Genomic DNA, 11,202 nt, shown 5'->3' on the forward strand with positions numbered 1-11,202 from the left:
AGACAATCTCATTCCGGGAGTTGAGCTCTCAAATAGATTAAAAAAGTACCAGCAGGCACATGGTCAGCAAACAAAATGTGGCACAGGACTGACAGACACCAGCTCCAGTGCAGAGAAGCTTCAGAGTTCAACTCAATCCAGCTTGGTCTGAAAGCACAATACTGTCTGTACAGCGTAGCTGGTGAAGCCAGGATCAGGAAGGCCACTCCTGTCAGGTGAGGACAGGATTCTTGTCTGACAATATCAGAACAAACACGTTGGCAAGATCATTTGCAACTACAATGTTATAATAAGAAGGAAATTGTATTATTAACACATAATACACATACAACTGGGATTCCTACAGTATGGGCGGCTGTGGCTCAGGAGGTAGAGCGGGTTGGCTGTTAATCGGAAGGTCGGTTCAATCCCTGGCTCCCCCTGGTTGCGTGTCGAAGTGTCCTTGGGCAAGATACTGAACCCCGATTTGCCCCTGGCGGCTGTTCCGCCAGTGTATGAATGTGTGTGAATGTTAGTTTCCGTTTGAGCACTTAGGCTCAGTGTATGAATGTGTATGACTGGTGAATGCAGATGTACTGTAAAAAGCGCTTTGAGTGGTCGAAAAGACTAGAAAGGCGCTATACAAGTACGGAGCATTTACATTTTTACATCTACAGTATGTGAGCAATATTAAAAATAGTAATAAAAATCCTTCCACAAAGTGCTGTAATTGTATTGTAATTGGTACTTGTTTTGTTATCTGGTATGATTTAGGGCCACTCATGTACTCTCTGAACTCTACTCCCATAAGAACCCCTTAAACTGTCAGTTTTGTCTCATTATGTTTTTCTTTCCTGGTGAAAGCAATGTCTAGCCAGAAGACATACCCTGATGAAAAAGTCAGACATACCCTGCACTTAAAACAGAATGGTAATTATGGTGACCACTTTCCATAGGATGACCCTCACACTATTTACTTTTTCTCCCGCATGGGAGATTCTGGGAGCAAGGGAGAAAATAATTGCAATGTTCATGACATGCAAAAACATCGCCAGCCCATCAACAACCCCCCCCCACCAAAAAAACATCACATTGTAATAGAACCATTTTTGCCAGAAGAGTCTCCGTCACCTCACTCAAATTCATTTTAGCACCTCACCTACTAATTAAAACCTGTTTTACTAGAGGCACCTGTCCAGGCAGCAGTAAGAACAAAAGGCAAAGCTGAAACACATGAAAAATCTGTAATAAAGTTTTTTTTATTAAAGATTTTTTAAAGCATTTATCCAAGGCCTGTTTTCTGCCTATATATGTTGGACTTCTAGTAAAAATGTTTGTCCCTTAGCGTGTATCATCCTTTGACTGAAAGCAGGCTGTTGTCAGTCACACTTTAATGAAACACCACTAAGGCTCTTGATCTAAGATAACTCTAGCGTTTTTGAGAAAAAGTGATAGGGATCGTGCCACTTCCGACAAAAAAATTATCTTTTTTGAGGATGGATCATGCTTTCGCCTTCCAGATTTTTGTTTTGGTTCTCTGATAACCATGTAGCCAAGTTAAGACAGTTTGATCAGCATTTAAATGGGAAGATATCCCATCACAGGTTAAAACGCTGTTGAGTAGTTTCATGTTTACTTATGGAAAGGTCTATACTGAAGGTCAATTGTGAGAAATTAGAGCAGTGAATATGGCAGCTCAGAGTTAGACTGATTGTTTGGCTAACTAATGATGCTTTTCATGTTCTCAAACTCACTGTAGTCTCTCATAGCATTTTCAAATTTCTCCCAAGATATTTGGAGGAGGAACACCCCTGTATCACCACTAGGTCGAGAGCTTACTGGTCATTCCTTGTGCTCGACTAAAAACAGAAGGTGATGAATTGCGTTGGAACTCCTGACTCCCACAATGCTCCTCCTTCTATAGGCTATGTACGTTCTGCTGTCTCTGTTGACACATTTAAAAAGAAGCTGAAGACTCTTTTATTGAAACTGGCCTTTGTTCTGCCTCATGCTGTCTAATATGTACAAACATGTGTGACTTTTAAGGTCTGTTATTGCTTATGATTTATTGTTGTTTCTTTGTGTTTTGGTGGTTTTATTTCTGATGTTTTACTCTTGTAAATCACTTTGTGACCTTGCTCTATGAAAGGTGCTATGTTAAATAAACTTTTTTTACTTACTTGCTTAAAGTGGCAGGTGGTGTTTTTCAAATGTCACTCAGTTCAGAAGGTGAGCTTTACCTTACATTGGCTTACTAAGAATCCATTTAAGATGAATCCAATAACCTAATTGTTCAGCTCAGATAATGGCCATTGTGGATTCTCTTTAGGTAAACAGGGCACGGTGAAAATTTAACAATAGGCCTACAGGGCAACAAAAGGGAAACCCAACCAATTGTGGAGTACAAAGGGTGGCCAGGCTAGCACATATCTACCTTTGAGTTTTAATTGGCCAATGTTGGTGCCACCACATATTCCCTTGTACACTGCAAGCTGGATGACACAATGAAATAGCAGGAAATACAAGTCCAGTGACAGTTACAGGACTTTTTCTTTTAACTGTCAAAAGCGTTTTTCACCTCAATACAGTGGACCAGACAGGTCTAATGGGCCCAAGCAGTGCTAAAGTTCTGTATCTAATAGCAGGTTTCCAACATAATCTTTAAACTAATTTGATGTCAGGCTACTGATTAAAACAAACTGGACTACCCATTGCCACTGTCTAAGAGTAGACTAGGTGGTAGGCTTGGTCGAGTCTCTAGTGGAAGAGGTTACAACCAACACAGTGGAGGATAGCTACATCTATAATTACCATTCTGCTGGGGGCTGACATGCTAAGAACACTATGATAATTTACACAGTAGGTTGTGTGGCTTGTTGTCAAGGGCTTCCATTTGTTAGCTGCTTGATCAAAGGCAACACTGCCATCTGGCGTTGTGTGTTATGGCAATCCTGGCGCAGATTCTTGGGTAAAGTGACCAAAATAAGAAAATATATAAATAATTAAAACGAAATAAGCCACGCCTTCGTTTAATTTAAAGTTTTGTTTCCCAAGAGAGACAACCAGGGTCACTGACAGAGGGTAAACCGAAAAGGGAACGTTCTCGGGGATTGATTAGTTATGACCGGAGATTCATCTGCCAGGCTCGTGGCCAGGCTGCCAGTGCAGTCGATTCCAGAAAAAAGGATTGACAGTCTGCAGGGTAACGGAAGTTGCTTGCATCCTTATCAGCAAACTTATGGGTAAGTCGCGGCTAAATATCAGCTGAATTTAGACATTTATTTTCTATAAAAGTGCGCAGTCCCCTGCGAGTTGAAACTCTGAGCAGGGATTGCCCGAGGAGTAAAGGTGTCTGATTTCAGCAGAACATTTTTACGGTGAATATGATGGTTGAATCCTGCTCTCTGTTGGGTTAGCATGCCTGGCTAACGGCGGCGGCAGGTGTTTTGTATAGGTAATATAGCAACAGAGTGACGGACAGTAACTTACTTCTGACTGCACCAGTGTGCTTTACCATGTCACAGTCGTGAAAGTCGTTTTTTTATACGTTTATCATTTATTATATACCCGGAATTGCCACAGTTTTGTATTGTTACACAACAGTCAAGTGTCTCTGTCTCTTTGTGTTTTGTTTTTTATGCAATCAGGTCATGTGTCTTTCAGGCCTGTTTTATGCTGAGACTCACTAGAAAGGAGGGTTTGGAAATCCTGGCCTCCATGTTAACACAGACCTGCCCCAGCTGCCATGTCCTCCACCTCTGTGTCAGCATCCACTTGTGGTGGCAGTGGTGGTGATGCTGCAGCTGCCATGGCAACCCAAGCGGCCGAGCAGGCTCTGCTGGCCTCAGACCGCTACGCCAGACTCATCCTGGCCCAAATGAACAAGATGCGGCTCCGCACCGACTTCTGTGACGTGGGGCTGAAAGTTGGAGGCCGTGTCTTCAGGGTCCACCGACTTGTTCTTGCTGCTAGCAGCCCTTACTTCTCCGCTCTGTTCTCCGGGGGTATGAGGGAGGCGGATAAAGAGGAAGTGCAGATCCTTGGAGTGGAAACTGAAGTCTTTGAGGTTTTGCTGGACTTCATATACACAGGTCCGCATGATCTTGATATTCCCATCATTGTGTTCCATAATTTTATGCCATTGTCTGAAAGGAAATGTCTACCCTTTCCTGTCAGGCATGATCAGTGTGACGGTGGAGAATGTCCAGGAGCTGATGGTGGCCGCAGACATGCTGCAGCTAAATGAGGTGGTGTCCATCTGTGGAGAGTTTCTCAAGGGCCATATGGACCCATCCAACTGTGTGGGCATCTTTCAGTTCCTGGAGCAGATTGCCTGCATTGATATGCTGGAGTTCACTGAGAACTACATACATGTTCACTTTCTGGAGGTATGTAACAATGAGAGATACTGTATGTCGTTTTATCTCTCTGCCAATACTCTGTTGTTGCTGTCAAACTCTATTCTGTTTTTCCCTGGTAAATTAAAGCTAGCTGTACATGACATCTGTTCTTATCCTGTCCGTATTCAAAACAAGGCCACTCAAACACCATCAGCATTTTAACAGCATGATATTCTTACCATTTATCTATCTCTATTACTATTTATCTAAATTTGATCCTTAGAGACTGTCTCTGTCAACTGCCTCCCTTTAGGTGTGTATCACTGATGAGTTCAGGGGCCTTACGAAGGATCAGCTGGTGAGGCTGCTTAGGAGTGAAGAGCTGAGAATTGAGGATGAGTACCAGGTATTCACTGCAGCCATGGACTGGGTTCTCCAAGACGTAGCAAAGAGGAAAAAACATGTAGTGGAGGTGTTGGAACCAGTCCGCTTCCCTCTGCTTTCCCCACAGAGACTGTTCAAGTACATAGAGGGTAGGGAAAACGTAACATTTTGCACTATATTTTACATACTTCATGATTTATATTCACAGTGTTGAATTGGTTAGATGAAGACACATTGTAAACAACATCTTAAATTATTTACCATTTTGTCTTCAATAAAGGTATTACGGACTTCAGCCTGCGGGTGGCACTGCAGACTCTGCTGAAGGAATACACTGAAGTCACAAAGTCTCCCAAAGAAAATAAGATGTACAGTCAGCTACAACCAGCCAAGATGAGACCCAGAAGAAAAGCCAGGAAATACCTATATGCTATAGGTTCGGTTTCAAATAACTTTCTAAAGCATAGAAAAGTCACCTGATGAAATTTGGTGATTGAAGACAGTTTAAATAAATACTGTACCTGCAATCTTCCAAATAAGAAATGTCAGAAATGCCATATAACCTTAGACCTTTACTCTGTTCTTTGTGGCAGGAGGCTACACTCGGCTACAGGGCGGTCGCTGGAGTGACAGCCGGGCACTGAGTTGTGTGGAGCGCTTCGACACCTTTAACCAGTACTGGACCACTGTATCATCTCTGCACCAGGCCCGCAGCGGGTTGGGGGTGGCAGTACTGGAGGGCATGATCTACGTGGTGGGAGGTGAGAGAGCACGGCTGTCTTGTGTTTGTCTTCAAGCCTTCTTCAAGAACCTCAGCAGTCTTCAGTCTGACAAGGAATTATTTTTTTGTCACCAGGGGAGAAAGATTCAATGATTTTTGACTGCACAGAGAGATATGACCCAGTGACCAAGCAGTGGGCCGCTGTGGCGTCTCTGAACTTTCCTCGCTGTGGAGTTGGCGTCTGCCCCTGCCACGGAGCTCTGTATGCACTTGGTAAATGCCACATTAATACTATCACTGTGTTTAGCCACAACACATCCAGCTCAAACAGGTACTTTAGTTTTAAAAGGGCACCCCAACCGATTTCACACATGCAGATCAGTTTACTAGTCATGGTTAGTACTACTCAAGTGACATCACTGGGGTCATCTCTGCTCTGATTTGAAAACATGTACACTGTACTAAAAATGAAAATGTTGCCTTTGTGAAAAGTGAAAATCAATGAAACAATTGTACATTGTAAACATAACCAAAAATGTAAACAGAAGTAGTAATGCTTGTAGATTGTAAAAGAAGGAAACAAAAAAAAAGTACAAGCAGATTTGAATCCCATCAATATCAGAACAAAACAACGTAGAAAATGGGAGAAAAAAAGCAAAAAGCAAGTTTAATAAGTTCAACAATAAGAAATTTAATTGATACTTCATAACCAGCATCTTGGGAAACTTCAGACAGAGAACATGACGTGATGATTGCACTGTTCTCTGTAAGGTGGTTGGATTGGCTCTGAGATTGGGAAGACCATGGAACGATATGACCCAGAGGAGAACAAGTGGGAGGTCATTGGCAGCATGGCGGTTCCTCGTTACTATTTTGGCTGCTGTGAGCTACAAGGTGTGTTCCTCTCCCTTTTTTTGAAAAATAAATGTGTATAATCCAGTGCAACTTGGAAGTGAGGTTAAAAGCTTTTATCAGTGTTCGCACACCATAACACAAGTGCCAGTGAACCCCCCCCTTCCTGCTTCGGTTTACTAAAGTTTATTTCTTTGTTTCTCTGACGACATCAGCGAAGCAGCTCTGAGATAAATCCAGTTGTCTCTTCCAGGGTTTATTTATGTGATTGGTGGAATCAGTGACGAAGGAATGGAGCTGCGCTCAGCCGAGGTGTATGACCCTATCTCCCGTCGATGGAGTGCCCTGCCCGTCATGGTCACACGTCGAGCCTACGTGGGCGTCGCCTGCCTCAATAACTGCATTTACGCGGTGGGCGGGTGGAATGAGGCACTGGGTGCACTAGAGACAGTGGAGAAGTACTGTCCAGAAGAGGTAAAGCGGGAGAGAGAAAGAGGGGGATATGTTACTGTTAAGGGTCACTAGAGACCTTTCATTTAATTTCAGTTTTCTGTATTATCTGTTTCCTAACATCTACTCGCCTCTGTCCTTGTTTTTCTACAGGAGAAATGGGTTGAGGTGGCCTCAATGTCTACAGCTCGTGCAGGCGTGTCAGTGTCAGCAGTTAATGGGCTGCTGTACGCTGTCGGGGGCAGGGCCGCCAGCAGAGACTTCTCTGCACCGGTGACGGTGGACTCTGTGGAAATCTATGACCCACACCTGGATACCTGGACTGAAGTTGGCAACATGATCACCAGCCGCTGTGACGGCGGACTGGCTGTGCTCTGACAGCCAGGAATATTCAAATTGTGAACGTCCATATCAGCACCTGAATCATCCCAAAACAGAACAGCTGCACCTTAAGAAACACTAAAGTGTGTTTCTGTCTCAATTAGTATTTTACATTATTGTAAGTGTTATTTATAAATTAATTAGACATGTTTTTCTTTTTTATTTGTCCAGAACATTTGACATTTATTGAGCATAAGAATATGACAGCAGATCTAAAACTGGAAAACTGCTTCCGCTTACACTGTTACAGAACTCATCCGTCTCTCTATTTTCAATTCACTAAATCAATTTACAAGACTATAAGAGTGGCAGTACCCTTGTTTCTCCCTTTTGAGTGTTTGAAGACGAAGCGATCCTTGTGATGAGGATACTTTTTCACAGCGGAGGAGTTCTATTTTGGATGGACCAGATAGTTTTTCTTCTCATGTCTAAGAGTCATATGGGGACTGTTGACACTGTTCTTGGATAGAATGTGAAAGCACAGTTTTTTCCCTTTGTTTTCTCTTTATATTTCCTGTTTGAGGTGAGTGCATTGCTACTTGTAAGTTTTATCAAACCACTTAAGCCTATTTAATAATGGAACCAAATTTCCAATGTGATTTCTCTAAATAATTATAAACTTGAACAGCACACCACTGTTGTCACATCAGTGAGGTTATCACTCAATCATTTTCACTGGATTTATTTATATATATATGATGCTGTAAATAATAGTGCCTCCGAGTCACCATTTACACTTAAATCCAAGACAATTCACTCAACAGTGGCACCTGATATTGCTAGAATTTACATTTCAACTTTCTGATGTTAAGATACAGGCAATGCACATGATTAGAAATGTGTTTACCTTCTTTATGGTAAGTTACTTTGTTTCCTCATCACATTTGCAAGCTGACTGGAGCTGTTGCACTGTAACAATATTTCCTAGCATGTACTGTTATCCATTTCTAAACAACAGAATATTAATAATAGTAACATTTTATTGGTTGCTTTTCAGACTTAATAAACTTCATAAAATGGTTATTTGCGTGCTGAATGAAGCTACATTCCCTCTATCTTTAAAATACAAAACTTAAATTTCGGTAGTCCTGTGCAAACATGATGGTATGGAGGTATGTTAGGCTAGTATGATTGCAGTCTGTACTTTTTGTGAAATTACAGCACAAAGACACCACTGTAAACATCACACTGAGTCTGTGTCTTTAGTTTATGAAAGAAAATCCTGTGTTGACTATATATTTGTAAGAGAGAGGATCTGCACTGTGCAAACAAGCAATCTACAGTAGCAACACTTGCTCTGTTAGATTACATTTGACATCTCACTGGATTAGTGGCACCTCATTAAATGAAAAAGCGTACTCCTCAATTCAGTTCATCTGTTTCATCAGCTCTCTAGTGACCTTTTTTATTAGGTGCTGCATTCTTCTACTTGGCTGAGGTCTGCTACTATAAAGCCTCAAGGTTGTTTGGTATTGATGTGGCACTATTCCCAGAAAAGATAAAATGTGGGATCACTTATCTCCAGCATGGATTTACACTGAACATTTGCACTAAATGTCAATATCACGGTAAACTTACATGTTGAACTCAAAAGTTGTGATGTGTAAAAACATGACATCTTTACATGACTGATGTAATATATAGGTCTATGTATCATATACTGTAGCTCCTCACAATAGAGTCATGAAAGAGGCAGAGAGAAAAAGATGGGTGAGGGTGTTTGGGAACAATTAATAAAAACAGAAATGTACTGTATAAATAACCTTTAAAAAACTTAAGAAAGCAGTTTACAGATTTCCCACGCATTTCTTCAGCTGTGGTTTTGACTTTTATCAGTCAGGAGTTACACAATAATGGACAACATTGTCTAAACTCTGCACATGTAAAATTGCCATATCCAAACATATTATCAATAAGGGTATTTTTTGTCTACTTTTCCCAGCAAAGACTGTGATTCTACAAATGTTTTCTGATAGATGATACATGTTACATTCATTTCAAAAATCTGCCTTTTTCTACATTTGGATATTTTAATCTAGATCCTCTGAAGTCTGAAATTTCAGTGCCCACTTGGCAACTGAGAAAACATTTTTTGTTCAGTTTCTAAATGATATGCCACCTTTATGCCTTTACATTTACACAACTTTTTTTATTAACTTATTTTTACTGTGAGTTGGTCTACAGTATGAACAAAACCAATTGTCTGTAGATGTGCAATTTACATTTTTATGAAGTACAAACTGCCCTCTTAAATCAGTCCTGAAACTCTTTTATCTTCTTCTCAGGGTAGAATTGTTTAATTGTCAGGGTAGCCACCAGTGAGAAGGTGGCGACCAGAGTGAGGACAGTTCGCATGGCTTTGAACCAGGAGGGGTAGCCAGGCAGCAGGGTCAGGTCAAAGTGCAGAGATAGACCCAATCCCATAATAACTACCAGTGCTCCCTCTGCAATATTGTCCCTGCAGAGCAGTGCCAGCCAGGCCAGAAGTGAAGGCACCACACTGTTGCCCAAGTTCATCCAGTCAGGCTGAGCAGGACTACCGGCAGGGATGGCAAACCCCCAGCGGGCACCTCCAAGGAAGGAGACTATAGAGGCTCCATAGACCACTTGAGCATATGCCAGTTCAGGGTAGAAGGACTGTGTGGCAGCCATCAGGAGAGGAGCTGACAGAAAAGGCAAGAGGCCAGAGAAACCAAGATACAGAGCTGGTTTGGGAGCCTGGGTGAGGGCCCTTAAACTGAAACCCTCTTTTCTGTCGCCTATCCCTGAGGCGCCTCGTGAATCCCCGTGGCAGAGACGTGAGACAGGCCAGCCCACGGGCCTGACGCTCAACATCCTGTTTGTGGATGTTAGTCTGGATGGCATTAACACAGAGAAGGCTTGAGAGGGAAACAGCTGCTGAGCTTTTGTTGTGTAGTTTGGTGCTCTGGTTATCTGCTGAAAACATCTCCATACTGGAACCTGAGAACATAATAATCATAAAGGGTGCATAAACATCATGACTTTTTACTGTTACATAATGCTGGCACATACAGTACCTCTGTTTTCATAGTAAGCAGGTATTAATCAACACTCAAATTCTCTTTTAATCTCACCCCAGAAATTATGCGTCTTCCAGCTGCAAATCTAATCATTTTCAACCTGAAAAAGAAAAGTTATTTATCAGCAATAAAACAGGCCCCATAACGCATGAGGTTTTAATTAGTCTATAACCACCCCATGCTAACGTGCTATTAACAGATAGCATGCCACTTGCTCAACCTGATGCAATACAAGGCTATTCTACTGTAACAACCTATAAACCACAGAGGTTACAGTTACGTAAACGTTACCCTTTAATTGTTTGTCATTCAATGGTTTACCAAAGCCACTGCAGGCACACTTGCATTGAGTTAATAGATCCAGTTAACTAGCTAAACTAGAGGTCGTTTGCTGGCTGCCATTCTATCGGTGCTCGATTAAATGTTTCATGATCTCCTCAAACCAACTGAAGCAGACTGGTTCTGATATCGACTGGTTTGGCTGTCGGGGGCGGGGGAGGTGTTAAGTTATATTCAATATGGCAAAATCCAAATATACATGCTACCAGCACAGTGTTCTGAGACTAATATGAAAAATATTCAAAAAGTACTGTGTGGTAATTTTATTGAAGGCGAGACACCACTGTCCAAATTAATGATTTCAATCTGTCAACTTTCAGATTTGAATTTATTTAATTATTTACTATCCTTACCATACTTTTATAAAATGTACTAAACAATCTTTAATAATATATATATAAATTATTATTTGTCTATTTTATACCAATTCAATAAACTACAGATCGCGTTAATTTCATCTTTGTTAGCATTTTCTATGTAAAAGTTCAATTGGTCTTTTGAAAAGCTAGTTTTCTAGAGCACAATGTTGGCTAGTTAATTTATCATATGTCTGTAAGACATGTGTTCATGTTACAAACAGTAATTTATATGCTAAGTGTGTTTCTAATGCATTAGCTAATCTTTAACAGCCCTTTTTCTCAATATGACATGTTTCCTGTATTCCAAGTCATTTCCCTCGACTTTGAAGGAAGTTAGATCATCATAATTTTAGGTT

The 11,202-nt window shown here is 41.3% G+C and overlaps 2 protein-coding genes across 4 annotated transcripts; one reads left to right on the forward strand and one right to left on the reverse strand.

The window, feature by feature from the left end:
- The first annotated feature begins 3,077 nt into the window (after positions 1-3,077).
- On the forward strand, positions 3,078-8,473 carry LOC123972665 (intracisternal A particle-promoted polypeptide). Of its 2 annotated transcripts, none has more exons than XM_046052238.1 (10): positions 3,078-3,221; positions 3,643-4,070; positions 4,156-4,367; positions 4,633-4,852; positions 4,984-5,139; positions 5,297-5,464; positions 5,560-5,697; positions 6,196-6,318; positions 6,530-6,750; positions 6,880-8,473. In XM_046052238.1, the coding sequence occupies exons 2-10, from the start codon at positions 3,725-3,727 to the stop codon at positions 7,102-7,104; spliced, it is 1,809 nt and encodes a 602-aa protein (XP_045908194.1). In that variant the 5' UTR covers positions 3,078-3,221; positions 3,643-3,724; the 3' UTR covers positions 7,105-8,473. The 2 variants fall into 2 exon arrangements, with proteins under 2 accessions (XP_045908194.1, XP_045908195.1); XM_046052239.1 differs by having other exon boundaries at positions 3,136-3,221; positions 3,627-4,070.
- Positions 8,474-8,855: 382 nt separating this feature from the next.
- Positions 8,856-10,599, reverse strand: LOC123972666 (transmembrane protein 69-like). Of its 2 annotated transcripts, none has more exons than XM_046052241.1 (3): positions 10,440-10,599; positions 10,203-10,248; positions 8,856-10,068 (listed from the first exon to the last, which is right to left on the reverse strand). In XM_046052241.1, the coding sequence occupies exons 2-3, from the start codon at positions 10,239-10,241 to the stop codon at positions 9,361-9,363; spliced, it is 747 nt and encodes a 248-aa protein (XP_045908197.1). In that variant the 5' UTR covers positions 10,242-10,248; positions 10,440-10,599; the 3' UTR covers positions 8,856-9,360. The 2 variants fall into 2 exon arrangements, with proteins under 2 accessions (XP_045908197.1, XP_045908196.1); XM_046052240.1 differs by having other exon boundaries at positions 10,470-10,574.
- Between the last annotated feature and the right edge of the window lie 603 nt (positions 10,600-11,202).

Source organism: Micropterus dolomieu, linkage group LG06, assembly GCF_021292245.1.
Source record: "Micropterus dolomieu isolate WLL.071019.BEF.003 ecotype Adirondacks linkage group LG06, ASM2129224v1, whole genome shotgun sequence".
NCBI classification, from domain to species: domain Eukaryota; kingdom Metazoa; phylum Chordata; class Actinopteri; order Centrarchiformes; family Centrarchidae; genus Micropterus; species Micropterus dolomieu.

What these genes read in the sequence shown, in the direction of transcription:
- LOC123972665 (XM_046052238.1), top strand. Translation starts at nt 3,725, where the DNA reads ATGTCCTCCACCTCTGTGTCAGCATCCACTTGTGGTGGCAGTGGTGGT. An exon ending in GCTGGACTTCATATACACAG is followed by an intron (nt 4,071 to 4,155) that starts GTCCGCATGATC and finishes CTTTCCTGTCAG; the next exon opens with GCATGATCAGTGTGACGGTG. An exon ending in CATGATCTACGTGGTGGGAG is followed by an intron (nt 5,465 to 5,559) that starts GTGAGAGAGCAC and finishes TTTTGTCACCAG; the next exon opens with GGGAGAAAGATTCAATGATT.
- LOC123972666 (XM_046052240.1), bottom strand. Translation starts at nt 10,495, where the DNA reads ATGCAAGTGTGCCTGCAGTGGCTTTG. An exon ending in GTGTGCCTGCAGTGGCTTTG is followed by an intron (nt 10,249 to 10,469) that starts GTAAACCATTGA and finishes TTTCTTTTTCAG; the next exon opens with GTTGAAAATGATTAGATTTG. An exon ending in GAAGACGCATAATTTCTGGG is followed by an intron (nt 10,069 to 10,202) that starts GTGAGATTAAAA and finishes TTATGTTCTCAG; the next exon opens with GTTCCAGTATGGAGATGTTT.